The sequence below is a fragment of the Pseudonaja textilis genome, chromosome Z (assembly GCF_049901715.1).
Source record: "Pseudonaja textilis isolate UNSWEBS1 chromosome Z, rPseTex1.2, whole genome shotgun sequence".
In the NCBI taxonomy this organism is placed as follows: domain Eukaryota; kingdom Metazoa; phylum Chordata; class Lepidosauria; order Squamata; family Elapidae; genus Pseudonaja; species Pseudonaja textilis.
The window spans coordinates 95,526,721-95,547,119 of record NC_142008.1 but is presented as its reverse complement, the minus strand read 5'-3'; the positions used below and the strand labels follow the sequence as shown (position 1 = coordinate 95,547,119).

The following is a 20,399-nucleotide window of genomic DNA, read 5'->3' as shown; positions in this document are numbered from 1 at the left end:
TTGATTTTACCGAAGTAACAAGTTGGTAGATTCAGACAAGCACTAAGCCACAACAAAATTACCCAAGCTGAAACCCTAACCCCTAACAGCACATTGTGCAAAGGCTGCTTGGTGAGGATCGAATCGACATGGTCAGGTTTGCTTGCAGACGTTTCTTTACCCAGACTAGTAAACGCTAGTAAGGAGTGCAATTTACTGTCAGTTTATATTCTGGTGGCTTGCCTGTTGATGGGGGTGGGGATGTTAGAGATGTCTTGATTGGGCTGTTTCCTGTTGACTTCATTAGCAGTTTCTTGATTGGGATATTGTTTGTTTATTGTTGGTCTGATGTTAACCTCGGAGTTAATCTCTGCTGATCTGGGTGCTAATTGCTGGTAGGGAAGTGCTTGAGTCTTTTTGTTCCTTTTTGGGCTGGGTGATCTGGCTATAGATGTTGTTAATGTCTATATGTCTATTGATGGCTAATTTGTCAGAGTGGCAGGCTGTTAGAAGTTCCCTGGCAATTTTTAGACTTAGCTTGGTTTAGGATCGTCACATTTTTCCAACTGAAGCTATAGTTAAATCTGCTTATATGTAGAGTGGAGTGGAGTGGAGTGGAGTGGAGTGGAGTGGAGTGGAGTGGAATGGAATGGAATAGAATAGAATAGAATAGAATAGAATAGAATAGAATAGAATAGAATAGAATAGAATAGAATAAACTTTATTGTCCCTTTGAATGTACACTAATCGGTATACATTAAAATAAAATTTCATTGCATACAGCTCTCAAAAGTCACCACCTTCAATATACACTATATAAACATGATATACTGATACCATGTGGTCGTATTAGTCTGTTGGTGGTTTCTGAGATATTCTTGATGTATTGGCAGAGTAATTCTTTTTAGAATTTGTGTTGGTTGTTCTGTATTGAGTTGAGTGGTCAGAGACTTTTTGATAAAATTGTATGGATATCCTTTTTGTTGGAATACATTGTGTGGATGCTCTATTTCCTTTTTCTGCTCTCCCAGGGTGCTGCAGTGTGTTTGGGCTTGTCCAAATAAAGTCCTTACGCATGTAGCTTCTTTTGTGGGGTTGGATTATTGCTTTGCTAATGGAACACCTGGTTAGTATGGGTGGTTTTTTTTGTTTGGTCTCTGCTGATCAGGATGTTCAGGAAGGGTAACAAGTTGTTGTTTTCTTCTTTAGACTCCTCATGTCAACCCTGAGCTACAAATGCTATCCTTCATTAGTTAGTTTATGGTCCAGTGGGCCAAGCAAATCCACCAAATTGTCAATTCAGTAACACAGCAATAAAAAGCACAATTAGAACTATTGCTGGTGAAGGGAAATAACAATGGAAACAACAAAAGCAAAACTTGCGTGATGGGAATAAAAGTTATTGAACAAATACTGGAATTATAAAATGCTCCTAGAACACTACCAAAAACTTTAAGTTGCCAAGAACTCTTAATTAGGTAAAATGGTAGAATGTGATAGGAAAGGCGATAGCAATAGCAATAGCATTTAGATTTACATACCGCTTTATAGTACTTTACAGCCCTCTCTAAACAGTTTAGAGTCTGCATATTGCTCCCAACAATCTGTGTCCTCATGTTACCCACCTCGGAAGGATGGAAGGCTGAGTCAACCTTGAGCCTGGTGGGATTAGATCTGCCAAATTGCAGGCAGTTGGCTGCAGCAGAAGTAGCCTGCACTCTAACCACTGCGCCACTGAGGCTCTATAATAGATAGTGGATAAATGGGTCTGGTTTCCAAGTCAAATATATAACAACCCAATGGAGGGCCTGTAGCCTTCTAAATTATGCAAAATTCCATAGCTGGACTCTGAAGGATCATGAAGGATGTCAAGAGCTCAGGTCCAGAATGGTGAAAAGTTTCAGATTTAGATGGAATATGTGAGTAGGCTACAGACTTGCAAATGGGATTTTATTAAGTGCAAGGGGAATGGGGAGTCTTAGACTGCATTAATATGGGCAGGAAGGAAGGAAGTTTACCTTTGTCATGGGGGAATTTAAAGAGCTGCAGTTAAAACCAGGCAAGTTCTTCTTTCTGAGTAAAATACAAGTGGAGAAAAGAAAGGAGTGAATTAGCCTACCTTCATTTTCAAAAGATTGCTTATTTATTCCTGTGGGCTAAAATGAGTTAATCCAAGTGAGACAGGTGGAATGGCTTGGTGCGAAAGATGCAGGTGTTTCCAAAATGCTTTTAGAAGGAAAGTATCCAGTCACAATCCTCCTCTTCCTCAACCTTCCTCTTCCCTTTACTGAAAACATTTTGCTTCTGTTCCAAGAAGCTTCCTCAATTCATGAACTGCAGCTGGATGATTGAGAACCTTGACAGACACTGTCCCCTTTAGTTAGCATCTCTTCACTCCAATTTGTACTCCAGTATCAAAGAGTCTGTCAACTTTGGGACATCTAATTACATAATATGTGTAATATCCTTTCACTGTCTTGGAATTGCTTCATAATTATGGTAAAGCAGTTGTAAGAGTAGAAGAGTTACGTTATTTGGCTGTTTTGCAATATGTCTTCTAATGCTGGTAGTGTTTTATTTGTCATCGGGGCGGGGAGTGGGAGTTGGGGGTGGTTTTTTATTTATTTATTTCCCAGATTTTTTTTTCTATTGTACTTACTTTCTTTTATTCTTTTTGTTAGGTTTTTATTGTTTTTTTATTTTAAATATGGTTTTACATTCTGTAAGCTGTGTCAAGTCTCCATGGGCAAATAGGCGGCAATATAATTCAATAAATAAATTCAATAAATAAATAAGTAAATAAATACATCTATTGTTCCACTCAATGGAAAAGGAGTGGAGGAGAAAGATAGATACTGCAGATCAATGTTTAGCTATATAAATGGTGTTCACAAGTCATCTGATGTGGGGTTCTTGGTGATATTCTTGTAGACGTTTCATTACCAAGCTAGGTAACATTATCAGTGCTGAGAGAGATTTGATGTCTGGGACCACAAGTCTATTTTATTATATGTCAGAGAGCTGGCTTTAGATGAGGATCGGAAAGAATGTGTTTGGCCAAACTATGCTGTACTAGATCAGTAGTGGTTTAATCTGAATGCCTGAACTTTTAAATTAGTGTTGGAGATGGAACCTAGCATTTATTTGTAGGAATTACATATAAAAACTTGTGCACTGCAAAATGTAGAGGGCAAATGTGCTGAGCCCTACTGTTAGCTCAATTAAAAAAAAATCAGAAAAAACATTGACTTAAAGTTCATTCTCTCAATTTTTAGATACAAATGATCAAAGTAGGAGAAAGATGATGATCTTTAATTTCAGGGAAGCAATATTTAAAATGGGCATTAATTAAATTCTGCGTTCTCAAGGCTTGTTCAAAAGGAACCAAGGGAGGACCCAGAAGGAAAGTAGCCAGAGTGGAAATAATGGAGATTTTGAGATAGAATAACTAGTAATGCTGCAATTCATGATTTTATGGGAAAATAAAACTGAGTGTAGTCAAATGCAGGACTTGGATTTCAAGAAAGCAGATTTTAATAAAAGTGATAAACTGAATTCCATGGTAGGGGAATCTGAAAGAAAAATAATTTTGAAATGGGTTAGGAATTACTTTAAAAAATGAAAAATTAGAAATCCAAACACAAGCTACTAGTATCTAAAAATGGTAGAAGCCATCATGATTCTACAAAATGCTGAGTGAAAAGCTGAAAATCAGAAAGGACACTTACAGCAAATAAGAACTAAAATGTTCAAAGTTTAAACATATATATATATATATATATATGTATATATGTATATGTAGATATATATGTAGATATATATGTATGTATGTCTATGTATGTATGTCTATGTATGTATACAAATGCTTGAATCTTTTGATCTTTAATGTAAAATGTATTGGCTGAAATGTATGTCAAAGAAGACTACCACGTTCAATATTTTTAATGTTTATTTTCATTTTTTAAAACAATTTAAAGGACGCTTATAGAAAGTGAAATGTGAGACAAGCCACTAAGGAAGAGTGTTCTGGATTTGTAAAGATGGTATCTTCAAATATGTTAAAAATAAGAGACTCAGTTGTTTTATGAAGATAGTAAATAGGTAACAAAGAAAAATCAGAACAATTCTATTCCTGTTTTGGCTCAGTCTTGAATGGAGGGGGGAATAGATGTTTCACTATATAACTGCGAAGGTCTGGCTGAAGAATCAGATTTCACCTTGTGATTTCTAATCAGGATATAACTTTGAATGAGTTCAAAGTAGTCCACCTGAAGAATTATATCTCAGAACATTTAGGAAAGTTACTAGAAGGCTAGATGAACCAGACTGAGAAATTCTGAACAAGAGAGGAACGACATAGAATCTTAAACAGTCAGTCAGTCTAACTTTCAACATCTATGAAGATTCCAGAACACATATATAGATGAGAAGATAGTGTCAAAATTATAAAGTAGTTGATCATAAGCTAAGTATGAGTCAACAATCTAATATGGCTACAAAAAAAAAAGGCAGATGAAATTTTAAAGTTTATAGATTAATAACTTCGCAACATGCCCATTTGGAGTTTTTTGGTAACGGAAAAGAAAGGATTTGCCATTGCCATTTTATGGAATGTTTTCAAATTTCCTAGTTACCTAGTAGGATCCCTGTTTAGCTTCTGAGGCATTAATCAGGTGCTCTATTTGCTGAAACAGATGTAATTTTTAGGCTGCATTAATATAACATAATTTCCAAATAGGGAAGGGTTTTGTACCCTCATATTCTTCACTTTCCAAGCCTGCACTGAGTGCTGTGTTGAGTTCTGCGTGACGTATTTTAAGAAAGATTCAAAGGAGTTGGATTGGGTGAAGAAGACACACAAGGATGATCGTAGATGCTATGTCTTATGTGGAGAGACTAAGAAAATGGATGCATTTAGGCTTAAAAAAAGATTAGTTTGGTTAGGGGCACGGTAAGCCTTTTCAAGTCTCACAGAGAAATTACACATTAAAAAAAAAATCAAGACCTCTTTTCTACCATCCCAGACAACAAAAATGTTAAAAGAATGGAGATTCTGGCAGAATATTACAGAACAGTTGAAAGAGAGGACCAGTTTGATACTGGGTTATGGGTTCTCTGTCACTGAATGTTTTTAAGCAGTGGCTGGACAGTCATCTATTGGAGATTAGATTTTTGCATCAATTTCACTGGCAAAATAAGCTATGCTCTCAGGGCAGTGCCTGGTAGCCCTTTTGATACGTAAGCATACCTGGAATTTTGAGAGCATGCTGGAGCACTTCCACTGAATATTTGCCAGGAGAGGGCCTTGTATATCCGTAAGAGAATTGCCAGACTAGGTGCAAAAAAACTATGACATAATCAAGCTAAACTGGTATTACTCCTGATCAAACAACATCTCCGAGATGTTCCTTCCTCAGAGTTAATCCTTAAGTGTTGATTTGCTCAGCCAGCACCTCCCCCACCCCATGCACAAGTTGACACCACACAAGGCATTGGGTGTAGGAATGCCTCTGATGTTCTTGTAAATAAATCCAATATGAGAGGGTGGTATTTTAGAGTATATCATTTTCTTCATTTCTCTTAAATTAAAAGAACCTAACAAATAAGAAAGCAAGAAATCTGGGCAGCGTTGTAGGTGGTGAGGGTATTGGCTGCAGGAATATATTCTTAACGAGCAGGCCCCTTGTTTCGTAAAGGGAGCTATATCATAAATATGAAGTTTGCATTATTGTTAAGCAGGGAGGAAAGTGGCAATTTGACGTAACGAAATGTCAAAACTATCTGAATGAACTTCAACCCGGATGTATTCAAGGCAAAGAGTATATGAACAAAATACTGCATTTGTTATTGCTAACCCTTACTTCTCTTTATCATATGGCTTTCTTTCAGAATCAGACTGATGTCCCATTGCCACCAGATATAAAATATTCAGGGCCTCAGATCTCTGGAACATTTAAGCTATAAGATTGGTATCAAATGCTTATTTGGGAATTATCATGAAAATTATTCTTCTCTATCTGCATCAGAAGTTGTACCATTACAATATAGATATAATCTATATAATATAGATATGTTTGGCACACCATCCTCCCTTTCAGTCTTTGGCGGGAATATTTATACATCAAATGTGATCTAATTTAATTCTTATGGAATTTCCCTGCTCCTCATCTGAAAGTGTATGCATTTGTTAGATGAAAGATTACAAACTTTGACTCATAGCCCATGAAACCATGCAGTCCGAATAATGAAAGCCAGTGAAGTTAAATTAGCTTCAAGTGAATATAAAGAGGATGGTGAGACATGGTCTTGCATTCAAATATAAATAGAAATGCATGCCATACCTCCAACTAAAATGATGAAAAATGTAATTGAAATATTTAATTTCAAGTGATTTTCAAAATACCATGAATTTTTAAACAAATATTTCAAATTTGATTTTTGAAGGGATTTGAAAAACAAAGACACCTTATTTTGCTGCAATTTTAAAGTAAATCACACTGCTTGTTTAAAAAAAAACTGCCAATTTTTTCTATTTATCTTTTTTAGAGATAAAAAATTAAATTAAGCAATAGAATTGAAAGCAAATTCAAATGAGAAAAGTTGGTTTAAACGGTATTTGTGAATCTTGATGTCCCAGAGAAGACTGAGTAAGAAACCCACCCACTACTGAATCAGAAAAGTTCCCATTAGTAACACACAAAGCCAATATATTTGCTTTCTTTATATGTAACTTTTGCATAAAGGATATCAAGTACAAAACAGTTGAGACTAAACAGAGCACCTATGTCATGCCTATATAACCCTGAATGTTCTTCTTTTGTTAGTAGCATTAATGAAACTGCTTCCATCAAAAACATGTAACACCAATGGCTTCACATAGCAGTGTCTTTTCCTTCCTGCTCAACAGGTACTCCAACTGAATAAAAAAAAAATCAAATCCTACAATATACAAAAGTTACCTCATGCCTCTCCCTGAACCTTTTCAAGAGGAAAAAAGGTCAAAGGGAATATCACCCCCCACAAGTGTTTGGAACTCTGCTTCCTTTATCTCTATCCTCAACTTCTGTCCTTGTTAGAATGAGTACTCATGATGGGTGCACATTTTTCCGTACTAGCAGCACTGAGGGGGCAGAATGAAGAGGTGATCGCATCTCAGTTCAGGGGTCTATTTCAGGTTTGATGCGTTTCTGAAGCAGAGCCCAAGCTTTGTCCACCTGTAAAAACAGACAAAAGATTATTCAACAAGCCCATTGGGGATGACTCTCCAAAGAAAACCCATTTAATAGACCCAATAAGATGCTGCCTTACTCATTTGCAGCTATTATGTTTTTCTTACCATTTCATGTGTAATTTCTGGCTCCCACATTGTGCAAAGAACTACATGCGAGTGCTTCACACGCTCACTGTTAGGCATTTGGCTTTGTATCCGCAGTTTGGCAGCTTCTGAACTTAGGTCATCTCTTTCTATGATGCGTCTTATGGCCTTGAAAGAAACAGAGACAGAGAAGAGGTAGAGCAGGCCGGTCCCTTTCTTAAATGATGCCTAGGGAGCAAGTATTTTCTGTGGCAGCTCCTGCTTTGTCCTTTCCCTTGAGATCTAGCAGGCCCACCCTCTTAATCTTCGGGAAAGTCAGGAAGAGCTGGCTTTCCCTCCCCTCCCGGCGCTGGGATGGTAAGATTAGAGCCACAGGGTTGTATAGATGAATATGTATAATTGATGAAGGGGATCCCTACTTTTTCTTTTCTCTTCTTTTGTAATGTTGCTATATCTTATTTTGTATTACTGTTGTGTGCCATAAGATGGGTAACCATATAAATCTTGTATTTTTTTAAAAAATAATGAAGTAAATGTGCTTATTTAAAGAAGTAATCTTTACTGGGATCATATAAGGTCTCAAATTAAAAACAAGCAATAAGGAAAGAACTAGTTAAAGTTGCACAATTTAGAACACTATTGGTATTCTGACACCTGTTACATATTCTACCATCATAATTAAACTCTGAGGGTAGCAAGAGCAGAGCAAGGATTCTGATGACTGCACAGCAGAAGATGTGGGAAGTGATCCTTCAAACTGATCAGTTACAATCTACAAAACCCTCTGATTGTATTTACTCCTCTTTCTCTTCAACTGAGAACATATTTTTAACCACCATATCTATATTTGTTAGCCCTGAATAGGTAGCAAATAAATATGTACTTGAAGAACAGATGCAGAAGGAAGCTTAGCTACTCCTGCATCAGAAAAACACAGCTAAGAAGTAAAGACAGACCAGAATGAAAGACTGCTCCACTCTTCTTTTCCTGCAATTACTAATGAGATATTAAATTATATAAGCGAGAAATGAAAACCGGAGCCTCCTATTCATTTCCCACACAACAGCTGAAACAGTGATGTCTTCCACATTCAGTACTGACATTGCTGTTTGAGTCCTCATGAGCTATAGAGCTTGGAAGTTAAGTTTATTAACCTTCAAGTCAATTTCAGCTCTAGAGGAAGTGATGTGAGAAAGCATAGCTTCTGCTTGTGAAAACTCCTTCCCCTTGGGGTTTTTCCCACGGGGCATGGGACAATGGGCTTCGGCTTCTCCCAACCCCACCTCTTCAGAAAAGCAATTACTTCCTTTTTTTAATCATTAGGAAAGTAGGCAGCAAGGGGTATTAGCAGCAGTATAAAACCGTTCCTGCTCTCACATAAGGAACATGATGGTCATTCCTTCCTCATCCACTAAGTTTTAGGGTATAGCCATAAGAGTGTCTGAATTGCAGAAGGAAAGTGGGTTGAGATTCTAATTCTGCACACAAATCTGAGACAGAAACTAATGTTTTGCAAAGCTATCAAAACGAGAACATTCTTATCCTCCATTGATGTGTTTAATCTCCTTTTAAAAATGTTCAAAAATGTGGCTACTGCTGTTCTTATGCTCATGAATTCTACAGCATAATTATGATGTAGGTAAAAAGGAACTTCCATATCTCTATTTTGAATCTCCTAACTGGATTCAATGGATGTTTCTACTTTCTAATGCTAATTTGTATTTAATTAGGAAACTTTTAGGGCTGCTGGAAAATGACCTTTTCAAATTATACCATATCCACACAGCACATTAGTTAAACCTTAAAGAAGCCACTTTTTTGCCTCATTGGAAAATCTTGAGCCAAAGAATTCTGAAATCCGAATTTGGAAATTTTTATTATAGTGAGCCTTTGTGAAGAAGTACAACAGAAATAATGGATGGAAACTGAACAAGGAGAGATTTAACCTGGAAATAAAGAGAAACTTTCTGACAGTGAGAACAATCAACCAATGCAACAGCTTGCCCTCAGAAGTTGTGGGAGGGCCATCACTTGAGACTTTCAAGAAGAGATTGGACTGCCATTTGTCAGGAATGGTGTAGGGTTTCCCGCTTGGGTAGGGGGTTGGACTAGATGACCTACAAGGTCCTTTCCAACTCTGATTATCTGTTATCTGTTAAATGAAAACTAAACTATGATATGAAAATTGCTGTCTTTGGATGCTATTGCCAAATGTAGAAATGTCCTCCTCATAGTTACATACTGTATAAGTGATATTCTCTTATATTCTCATATATACTCTTAGATTATTTTTATTTATTTTTTTTAAATGAGGTTTTTGCTTAGGAACCATTATCTTTTAGATGGTGAGAGTTAACAATAGTGATATTAATTTCTTTATGTGATACTGCTATATGAGCTATTTATATTACTCTTTCTTTAGTGTTTTTTAATCCCAGTTATTTCATCTTTATTGTGGTTTATTAATTTCGTGATACAAATTGTTTTGCATTTTTAAAAAATCTGGATATAAAATATTCCTATCTATTTATCTACCTTACCTTTCATTGCATGGACTACCACTGAAAGCTATGCTACGGTTTTCCAGAATGTATGCATCAAAAATCCATACACAGAAGACAAATGTCCATGCATGATCATTATTTAGAATAACTGTGATGTAATATTCACATTTGCCTGATAACTGTAACAACAGAGCTTTGGATTCTTTTTAAACAACTACTGAATAACTTTATGATGGATGAAATAAAATTCAAAATACTTGCATGTTCCAATTAAAATCTAACTACTTTGCACCAGCTATTCTTTTGGGCAGGCATGACAAATGTCATCTACCAAACAGGAAGAGAGAGATTTTGATTGCAAGAATTACACAACCCAGCAGTTTTCTTACCTCATGTTCAGGAATGACGACTGTCCAGACCTCATGCACCATATTTGTCCAGCCTGCCTCCAGCAACATAGCTGCATCCAGCACACACACAGCCTTTCCTGCAGACCAGAAATTTGAATAGTGAACAGAAGGCAGTTTCTGTCAAGAGAACAGGGCTGCAGCACACTTTGATTTCATTTCCAAATAAGTCAGGTGTCATTATGAGCAATTACTGCAATGGCACAGTCAACTCTTTTCTCATACTGGAGAATAAACAAAGGTATTGATAATGTAAAAGTCTGATTTGTTGCTTTCAAGCAACCCATGATAGTCATATTATTCTTCAAGTTGCTCTGGAAATGTTTGAGACTGAGGGATTGAAATGACTAGATAAATAATAACTGCTGCATCATGGGCTAACTCTAATATAACTAAACTCAGATAAAACACACGTTTTTCTCAACGTTAGGATGCCCTGTAAATGAAATGAAATGAAATGATCTCGGTTTTCATATGCTGCACAGCTGAATGATCCCTCATGCTGGGACCACATGACAGTCCATCATAAGGAAAGTCACAAACGACTCTGCGAGGCAAGCCCCCCCTTACAGATTATCTGCTCATCTTTCTGAAAAAGGAGACCTTGCATTTATGTAACATTCACAAGTCTTGCCAAGATCCCCAAAAGACCTTCTCACCCTGCTTGGCTGCCTCTTCTATCTTTTCTTTTGCCATTTGAGCCATCACTGGCCACATGATATTGTTCAGCTGCTTCATTTGCTCCTGTAAAGGGAAACAAAGAAAGCCAACATGAGAAATTTAAGGTGACCTGCTGCTAGTAATGAAAACCAAACCAAACCCTGGGGGTTGCCAAAGTGCAGTACCAATGCAAGAAGTATGGTATGCAAATCAGAATTGGGTCAAGGCATGCACTTGTATACAGACAGCTATCCCAGCATCACCGGTTTTAAAAGTTTAATTTTTCTCAGTCTAAGGACCACATATTTAGTATACAGGGAGAGATTCTCCCTGCGTGCATTGTGCTCACATAACACCTTTCACCCACAAAAGGAAAAAAAAACACCTTGCTGTGAAAGGAGGTGAAAGGGCAGAGTTAACAGGGTGGAACAGAGAAGCATTCTGATGTCAGTGAATCAAAGGGTAAACCAAATATGCTGAACTGGAAAGGAAGGAATGTCAATATTGAAATTCAATTTTTACCCCAAACTGAGGCAGCTTTTTACCTGGTCTCCAAATACTTTGGCTCCCAACAATTTTCTGTTGATGATTCCATCTTCGTTCAAAATATCTGTAAAGATGAGTTGGATTCGCCAAACACACACCAGAAAGAAATATTGTGCAGCTTCCGCTTATTTGTGTTAAGAGATCCTCAAAAGTCAAATCCCTTTCAGAATTCATAGGTGAGTCTCCCATCTCCATCCCTAATTTTTTAGGGTATTTAACTGGTTTTTCACTGCCATTTTTGAAACAAGATTTGTCAAATTGATCATTTCTTTCATGACTCAAAACATTGGACAAATGTACAAAAGGATACTAATGTAACCTAATTAAATAAAGAATACTTCAAAACCTTATGGTGGTTTCCTGCAGCTTTTCCAAATCTGGTGATACAAAAACTGGTGGTATAAGAGTCACTTAGGCGAGATGAGCAATGTACAAATGTGATGAATAACTAAATGAATAAATAAACTCTACAATTTCAAACTTCTCTAGAGTGCAATAAATTTGGAAAATAACCTTATTGGATGGCTCCACTGAACCATTTCAACATATAAATGCAAATGAAAATGCCTCTGCTAAGCTGTGCAAAAATGCTTACAATATAAGAACCAGCTATAGTGGTAAATAATAATTTTATTTTTCCTGGAGTCTTGCCTCCAATGTCACCTAGCCTGATGTCTTCCAAGAGTGACTGATTTTGCCAAATAGTACTTTCACTTAGATTAAGTGGCAATTCAATATACATAGTATGTTATACAATAGTTTCACCTTTGGCCTGCTTGTTACCTCAGTTTTTCTCCTTCCATATCTATTTTCCCAATGATGGGCCAAACTACTCTGATATCAGTGCAGGTTTATAAACTTTGTCTGCTGAGGACAAATGGCAAGAAAACAGGGAGAATAAATTTGGAAAGGGGAGAATACACGGTTTTAAGTCATAAAAGCGGATTGGCAGATGATCAGAAATAAGAAAAAAAAAATTGAGGCAGAACTCTTGCTATCCCTTCTCTTGCAGTTTTCTGGATGAACTGAGTTAAAAGATGGCTTCCCACAAAGGTCAATCATACCTGGTCCAAATGCTTCTATCACCTGCTTGTATACAGGACCACCTGGTGTGTAAATATTGTGTCCCAGTCTGTCCATATCCAAATGGAAGGCACCAAGGCGAAACAAATACTGGGCAACAGAACTTTTGCCACTACCAGATCCACCTGTCAGCCCTATAATGTAGGGGCTGGAAGGAAGTGATGGATTTTTCTGAAGAGAAAAGAAAATTGATTTTATTAAGGGAACTGGGTATATTCATTTGTATTATTGTTCAACATTACAGAAGTACAACTATTTTTCCATCGGCTCTTTTCATAGCAGCACTGTTTTAGTGAACAAACATTCACTATATACAGCCCTGTTACATTTGTTTAGAGCTACATTCATAGTCCTGCACACTGTTCCTTGTAAAGTGTGCTCTCCATTCAGAGAGCTTGGCCTTTACTCTCATGGTCTTTGCTTTCTTGAGTACCACAATGGCTGCTCATAGTGACTCTGCATCCTCTATAAGCATCCTTTTCCCCACCCTTCCATTCTGTGGTGAGGCTCCTTCGAATTAGCTACAGCTCCTCACTGTATCTGAAGACTCAGTGCTTGCTAATAGTGAATGCTGCTCTGAAGAAAGAGGGGAGGAAAAGGGAGAAAAAGGTGAAGGGGCACAGTAGAGATCGGAGGAAGGTAACTAGGTTTCTCATACTGGAAAGCTTTACTTTGAAGAAAGGAAGGGGCCAGAGACAACCCAGATAAAAAATTGCTCACAATGAAGACTGGAAGGCATGTTCAGACTGTTCTTTCACCTATCTTTTCTCTTAGAAAATCCAGCAACAAAGGTGGCAATCCATACTTATTTGAGAATAGGCCCCTTTCAACTCAAAGGGCCTTACTACCAAATAAACACATAATTGTAATTCACCCTACCATACAACTCAAAAGCTAAAACAAACTTACTTACCTGAGGTGCACGCAACAAAGTTCCAAGAAGTCTGTACCTCAAGCTAGAAGAGCTGATTTTTTCTTCCTCATTTCTGGCATGTTGAGGGTCAACAGCCAGATTGATCTTGTGGAGAGCCAGTTCAGAAAGGTTCTGTAAGACATTTATTAGAGACCAGTTGCCTTTCCATACTACACCACAGAGTTTGGCAAAGAATATCCATTATTCTACCACTAGAGGCAGTCCTCACTTTATGTCTGGTAACTTAGTGACCATTTGAAATTATGGCAGACATTCATCTCCAAAAAGTATTTATGAACTGGTTCTGGAATTCCTACATCCTTCACCTTCCCCCACCTCATAGTCACATGATTGCATTTTAGGTGTTTGGCAACCAGGTCTCATTTATAGTCAGCTGCAGTATGCCTCAAACATATGACAATAGTTTCTGGCATTTTTGCTGGTTTCTGGAATTTACTTTGTTTCCAGCAAAAAGAAAAATACTCATTAGATAAAATGGATTTGTTTAATGACCATGTTCACTTTACAACACCTGCAAAAAATATTGTAAAATCTGGTAAAAGTATATTGCTACTTAACAATCATCAAGACTGTAATTCTCAACCTAATTATGGTTGTAAATCAAGGACTATTTGTAAGATCCATTTTCCTTTTGCACCCAAAATTAATGTCATTTAATCCAAATAATACTAATAAATATAATACTAATAAATATAATACTAATAAATATAACAATATAATACTAATAAATATAATACTAATACTACTAATACTAATACCAATAATAATAAATATAATATAAAAATATAATAAATACAATGAACATGCTTCTGTTTTATCTAATAAACATATCTCAGATACTAGCAATCTTTTAAATTAATCTTTGCTATGCAATTCCAAAGGAAAGGCTATGAGCCCTAGAACTAGCTGCCACAATGGTTGTTTGAACTGATAGATTTTAAACAAATTTTAAAAAGTGGATGGATGATTATGGATGATTACAGTAGGGACAGAGATTACTATTAAGCTCTTGGTTAAATGTAAAGATTGAGAGTGCCACCCATACTCACCAAAGCACGCAGAAGAAGTCTTGTCTGGTGAGGGTTGGTGGAAATGAGCCATACTCTATACTAAAGAAACATTTCTCTACCTATTTTGTGCTTGGATTAAAATTCTAAATGTCACAATATAAGTAAACAATTGGCCATGCAAATTTTTGCAGGGCATTTTGCTTCTACTGAGATCCAAACGAAGCAATCCCTTCAAGTTGTTTGAGGAAGCAATATGATTCCTCCCTTTTCTGCCAATGAATGACCCCCAGAACAACAATCAAGATAAACACCATTAAGGTTTTATTAAAACCATTAAATCTGAATACACCTCATTTGAATTAATTTATTTATGTAATTGCATAAACAGTATAATTTATGGTAAAGCTTCAGCAAGTATTTGAATGCCCCTAAACTCTCTAATTAGCATATACTAGCTCATTAAATAGGAGTGGAGTCCAAGTGAAAAAAGAACTTTCTGTAACAAGCTAAAGTGAGGTTTTACTGGACTATATAATTGAAACTCTTACTAAATAAAATAGAAAGCTGGGATCTCCAAACACAAAGCCAAACTCTATTTAGCTATCAAAGTTCTGTCTAAACAAAATATTTTCCCCTGCAAGCAGAACAACACAGGCTGTTCTCTCTTGGCAGAAAATTCCAGAATCTGGGAGTAGTGCCCAAGTACTTCTGCTAGTGATGGGATTGGGGAAGAATTGTGTTCTGAAGATCTTAAGTCCTGGCAGATCCTAAATGGCAGATGGCTTTTCAGTTTGTACCCAATAGTGGCAGAAAGATTCCCACATACTTACATTTTCTGCCCTCCTTCTGTTGACAGAAAGACCACCCTTGAATGTCTCCTCACTGACTACAATGCACTTCAGATTAGCATCGGTGATTGATGGACCAAAGGGATCATATAGAGGAACAATGCTGTATTGCAGCGTGGGCTTGACATCTACTAGGAATTCAGCAAGTTGACCCAGACGTTGTTCAAAAGGTAGGATCAGCTCCTTTAATAACTTATCTGTTGATGGAGAAAAGAAGAAGAAAATGTAATAAAGCACAGCCCATTCTTCCTCAGTCTTTTGAGGTGACACCCCAATATAAGGAGAAAAGTTCATAGTGCTACAAAGTTGTGATTTCCTTACCTTAGAATTAAGACAATCATATTGAGAAAAGGCAACAGATGCTGCATATATAATTGCCATGAGTTTGGGATAAGCATAGTTTCCTTACCTCTGGCCTATCAAGCTAGTAAAGTACAAATTGAAGCTAACTTATATTTACTTACTGAATTTAGAATTCTCTCATCACAATTGCTCAGGGCTAGAAATAATTTCCTGTATATTTTCCTTAAAAAACAAAAGGCAGTAGATGAAATGGTATAAAGTTCCAGTGGAATTAAGAAAGGGTACAAGGATAAAAAGCTATTGATAAAGAGCAGTGTAATAAAAGCTCCCCTTTTTCCTCATCATCGCATGAACCAATCCCAAAGTAAGCTCCTTTTTGTTCTGGCGCCATACTCTATGACCTTGAACTAACAAAAGAATTCTATTTTGTCTACTTAGAGTTACTCAATTAAAATCACCCCCTCCCACTTTCTCAAGCTATGTGGAAGCAAATAAGTTTCCAAAGCTGACAAATGCTGATGTAAACAATGTTTAACTGCAGCACCTATTCTTATATCTTTAATTATTTGACTTACTGTTTCTTATTCCTTTTCTAAACTTAGCACATTGTTTAGTCCAAAAAGACAAAGTGTCTATCTTTCTTATCTATCACCAAGGGTCTTCAAACTTGGCAAGTTTAAGACTTGTGGACTTCAACTCCCAGAATTCTTGAGCTAACATGACTGGAGGAGGAATTCTGGGAGTTGAAGTCCACAAGTCTTAAAGCTGTCAAGTTTGAAGGCCCCTGATCTACATACACAAATACACATATCCAAGGATTGAAAAAAAAACAGTTGTTTTATAATTGATAAAAAGCTGTAGAATGCTTAACTCATCTCAACCATACTCATTACCTCCTCAAAGTACAAAGACAGATCCATTTAAATTAACTTTGACTAACAAACTCTTACCTTTATTGTCAGAGTACAGCATGTGTACAATGAGATTGGCTGAGTTCCCTTTGTGCACACACAACACAACTCACAGTGAGGACATCCCTAACCCAGTCCCAATCTTATTATGTGACCTTGTTGCTCAATGTGCCGGCCCCGCAATCTATCATATTACGTTGACATAAAGTTATTTTCTGTTCAGACGTTTGACAGCCCATGTTAGATCTGGTATCATACTTAATAAAGCAAACTGCCATAAATGGGAACCACACATTTCTATGTTCTGCAAATATACTTAGATAATACTTCCAGTAAAAAAATATATATATGAAATTCTAAATACCCCAAAAATGTGTTTCTCCAAAAATACAACCCACCCCCAAAATAAGTCCCAGCTTGAGTTTTACATGTGAGCCCAATATAAGCTCTAATTAAGACCCCACCCATGGGTAAAAATTAAGCTAGGGTGGTGGAGCCGCCCTACTTACCTTCAGACAATTGCAGCCAGGCCTAGCACACCCCGACACCTGCCTTGCGAACCCATTTCTTCTGCAGCTGGCAAGGCTTTCCTGAAGGCCTCTGTAGCCATTAAAGAGCTCCAGATCAATCCCTGAAGAAAGCCTTGCTGGCCATAGAAGTTGTTCCTGAAGGCCTCTGACAATAGGAGGCCAGGGATAACACACACAAATGAGATGAGTCAGTGGATGACATCCCCCCCAAATAAAACCTGGTGCCTTTTTTGGTGAGAAAAAAAATAAGACAGGGTATCAGCATCACATGTCTAAGTAACAACTTATCCTCTACATTGTCAGTCCTGATTCCAGTTAAAACATTCAATCATTGTGTATAAAAAAAAAAATCTGAACTATATTAAAATTTCCCCAAATATTTCTAATTTCTCTACATGGTTTTGCAGGACAAAGGCATATATGGTTCAAAGAGACCCACTTTCCAAAAGATCTTTGTCAGAGACACCAATGAGGAGCCGATTTTCTGCCAGCAGACAGCTCACACTCAGAAGGATCTTGTGACCATTGTGAAGTCTATCAAAAGTGCCTCCCACAACTACATCAGAGAAACTTTGCAATGGCTCATTTGTTTTCTCAGTTTCCTCTTGTGGGGACAGTTCTCCATTATCATCTTGTAACTCATAGTCAGGATACAGTAAAACAGACCTCAGTTTAGGGCAACAGCTGTAACAACTGATGGCATAACGTTCTAGGCGCTGTTTAATTGGATTTGATTGCACTCCATCTGAACTTTCGTAGTCTGTGAGCACCACTTCAGGTGGCTTGGAAAGGTTCTGTACATATCCTAGCGGTGGAGGATTAGCTCCTTGAGTGAGAAGGTTGGTGAGCAATATCCGGACATCAAGGTGACGATGGAGGTCAGCATCAGTGTACAACTTGCTGATAAGGTTGTGTACTTCAGATGTGGCAGGAACATAGGCAAACCGGGGCTGTGAAGCACCCGACAAGCTGAGTCCTGGCTGCAGTTGGATATATAGGGTTTCTTGTACCAGCCGGGCAGCTGAAGCAAGAATGGGCATCAAGCGTAGAGAAAGTGCTGAAAGTGGGGATGTCAGAACAAGTAGACCAGAGCGGAAAATCGACATGCTGTCTGGGAAGACCATTCAGAAAGATACATGCAAAAAAAAAAAAAAAGGTCAAAGTAGCTTTAACCTATAGAAAAATAATGACCAAAGATTTCATGTTATTAGCACCTAGTTTAAAATGACAAACCACATTGTAAATTCCAGAAAAACATTTCCCTAGTGTAAAGTAGAAAATCCCTATTTAAAATCCTTAATTGACTAGCATTGGACAAGATATTATCTTGCAGCCTAACCTTCATAAAATTGCTATGGAACCACAGTGTATTTAAACTTGTTAGAGGAAATCTAACAGAGAAAGATAAACAGCAGTACTACCAATTTCTTTTTTGCTTATTTTTAACTTCCACTTGATAGTTAATATGCAATTAAGCATATTAATATGCAATTAAGCAAATGAATAGTAACATCTCTCTATATCTTTCCATTTTTTAAACTCTTAGTGGGCTATAACGTTGAAGACAGCAACAGTAATTATAAAGTAATCACTTACTTTCCAGTGCCCCCAAATCTCCCACCTTTAAAAGATAAATGAGTGTCACCTAACAGGGTGATTACATAATATTTTCAACTGTCCAGCCCCCCCCCCAAGTTTTCTTCAATCAACCCAATGGTCATCTCTTTGGAAATAAAATCCAAATCCTGTGAGGTGAGTTGGGTAAGTGTGTGTGACTGGCCCAAGATCACTCAGCTGGCTTTTCATGGATAAGGGATACCAAAATAAATAAAAGGGGGGAGGTGGGGGGGGAGGAAAAGGGACTCTCCTTCCAGCCTTTATTCAACATTAACTCGGTGGTGTTCTGCAACTGTAAACCAAAGACAGAAATTCCAAGGCTGTTGGGTTATTACAGCACGGAGGTTGCTGCAATATATTATATATATTACCCATTTTTAGCCTCCCATCTTCTCCTGTTATACCACCACAGCTCTTGTTACTTTTGATATTTGGGTTTTGAGCTTTCCAGCTTTTTTTTTTTTTTAGTGCAACAAAAAGCTCCAGGCTTGTTGGGAAAGGCGAGGTGGAAGAATAAGACACGTTTGCGGTCCTCCTGTAAAGGAAACCTGCGGCAAACGGCCAACTCAGGTTCCGTCGCTGGGAAAGAAGAGGCGAAACGGTAACATTCCTCACTCCCGCTGCCCCACAACAAATCGCTCCCCCCCGCACGAGAGACCGGGAGCGTCTCCCCACCCCCCCCGCCCCCGAAGGAAAAAAACCTTCCGCTTACTCACCTGAAAGGCAACTTCAGCGTAGTCAACACCCGACCCGGAAGTGTCTCTACACAAACTGGAAGAGATCCTAGTTGCTAGGAGGAAAATATTTATAGGCCCCGAGTGGAAAGTTAATCCCAGGGGGGGCGGGGAAGAAATATTTAAAGGAGGAAGATCCCTTTGCCTCGTATCGATGAATGCCAAAATGTCGAGCCCAGTTCCAGTTCTCACTCGTCTTGTTAACGCACAAACTATGCTTTAGCAAGGGGTGCGGGTGGGGCTATAGTGTTTGGGTTATAGCCTTTCCAGTTGTGTCCATTCCTGGATCAAGATTCCCTGGTCATGGTCGCCCCCCGTCACCACGATATTGCCAGGTGCTCTATATGCGGGGCCACCCTTGAAAACCATCCAGAACGAGCCTTTCTCAACCTTAACCTGCTTGAAGATGAGTGGACTTCATCTCCCAGAATTCCTGGGCGAGCGAGCAATGGGGGAGGATTTTGGGAGCTGAAGTCCACGCGTCTTAAACGCGTCCGAAATTGAGAAACCGATTCCGAAGCTTCGATTGGTTCATAATGCAGAACAGCATGCGATTATAGGGTTTGATACACCTGTTAAGATCTAGATTTTCTCCCACGCATAGGTGGGATAATAATATCTTGATCATCTTTTGTTGCGTGCTTGGTTGCCATTTCACATTTATATATTGTCTTTGTTGTTAAAAGGTTATTTCCCCCCTTATTTTGTGTTTGTGCTGTATGCAGTCACATATTCCGTGCTGGGCAGTCTTATATTGTAAATCTTTAATAAATAAGTGTTGCTATATGTAGTTATTACTATAGCAATTATGTCATTTTTCAATCTGTAGTTTCTATTGAAGCCCATATGCTTTTTAAGTAACCAAGAATATTGTTGGTGTTAAAGGATCTATTTTATCTGTAATAAGCATCTATCTATTGGTTCAATGAAAGAAGTGAGATTCTATAATTGGTTAGGGCTGTGCATAATTGTTCTCTGAGTGCTTCCTAATGTTAAATATAACCCTATCTATCTGAAT

General features: G+C 37.7%; 1 protein-coding gene across 6 annotated transcripts; it reads right to left on the bottom strand.

The window, feature by feature from the left end:
- Positions 1-6,685: 6,685 nt before the first annotated feature.
- COASY (Coenzyme A synthase) lies at positions 6,686-19,806 on the bottom strand. 6 transcript variants are annotated; one of them, XM_087917680.1, is made up of 10 exons: positions 19,364-19,806; positions 17,470-18,141; positions 15,269-15,483; positions 13,408-13,539; positions 12,476-12,665; positions 11,411-11,475; positions 10,865-10,949; positions 10,188-10,285; positions 7,316-7,462; positions 6,686-7,193 (listed from the first exon to the last, which is right to left on the bottom strand). In XM_087917680.1, the coding sequence occupies exons 2-10, from the start codon at positions 18,134-18,136 to the stop codon at positions 7,137-7,139; spliced, it is 1,656 nt and encodes a 551-aa protein (XP_087773806.1). In that variant the 5' UTR covers positions 18,137-18,141; positions 19,364-19,806; the 3' UTR covers positions 6,686-7,136. The 6 variants fall into 6 exon arrangements, 3 of the variants coding, with proteins under 3 accessions (XP_087773806.1, XP_026566494.1, XP_087773805.1); XM_026710709.2 differs by having other exon boundaries at positions 17,470-18,137; positions 19,364-19,772; XM_087917679.1 differs by having other exon boundaries at positions 19,019-19,405.
- Positions 19,807-20,399: the final 593 nt, after the last annotated feature.

Bases quoted from the DNA above. Each gene is read 5' to 3' on its own strand.
- COASY (XM_087917679.1), bottom strand. The intron at 12,666-13,407 runs GTAAGTAAGTTT...TTTTCTCTTCAG, and splicing joins CTTTGTTGCGTGCACCTCAG to AAAAATCCATCACTTCCTTC. The intron at 7,194-7,315 runs GTAAGAAAAACA...CTGTTTTTACAG, and splicing joins CAGAAATTACACATGAAATG to GTGGACAAAGCTTGGGCTCT.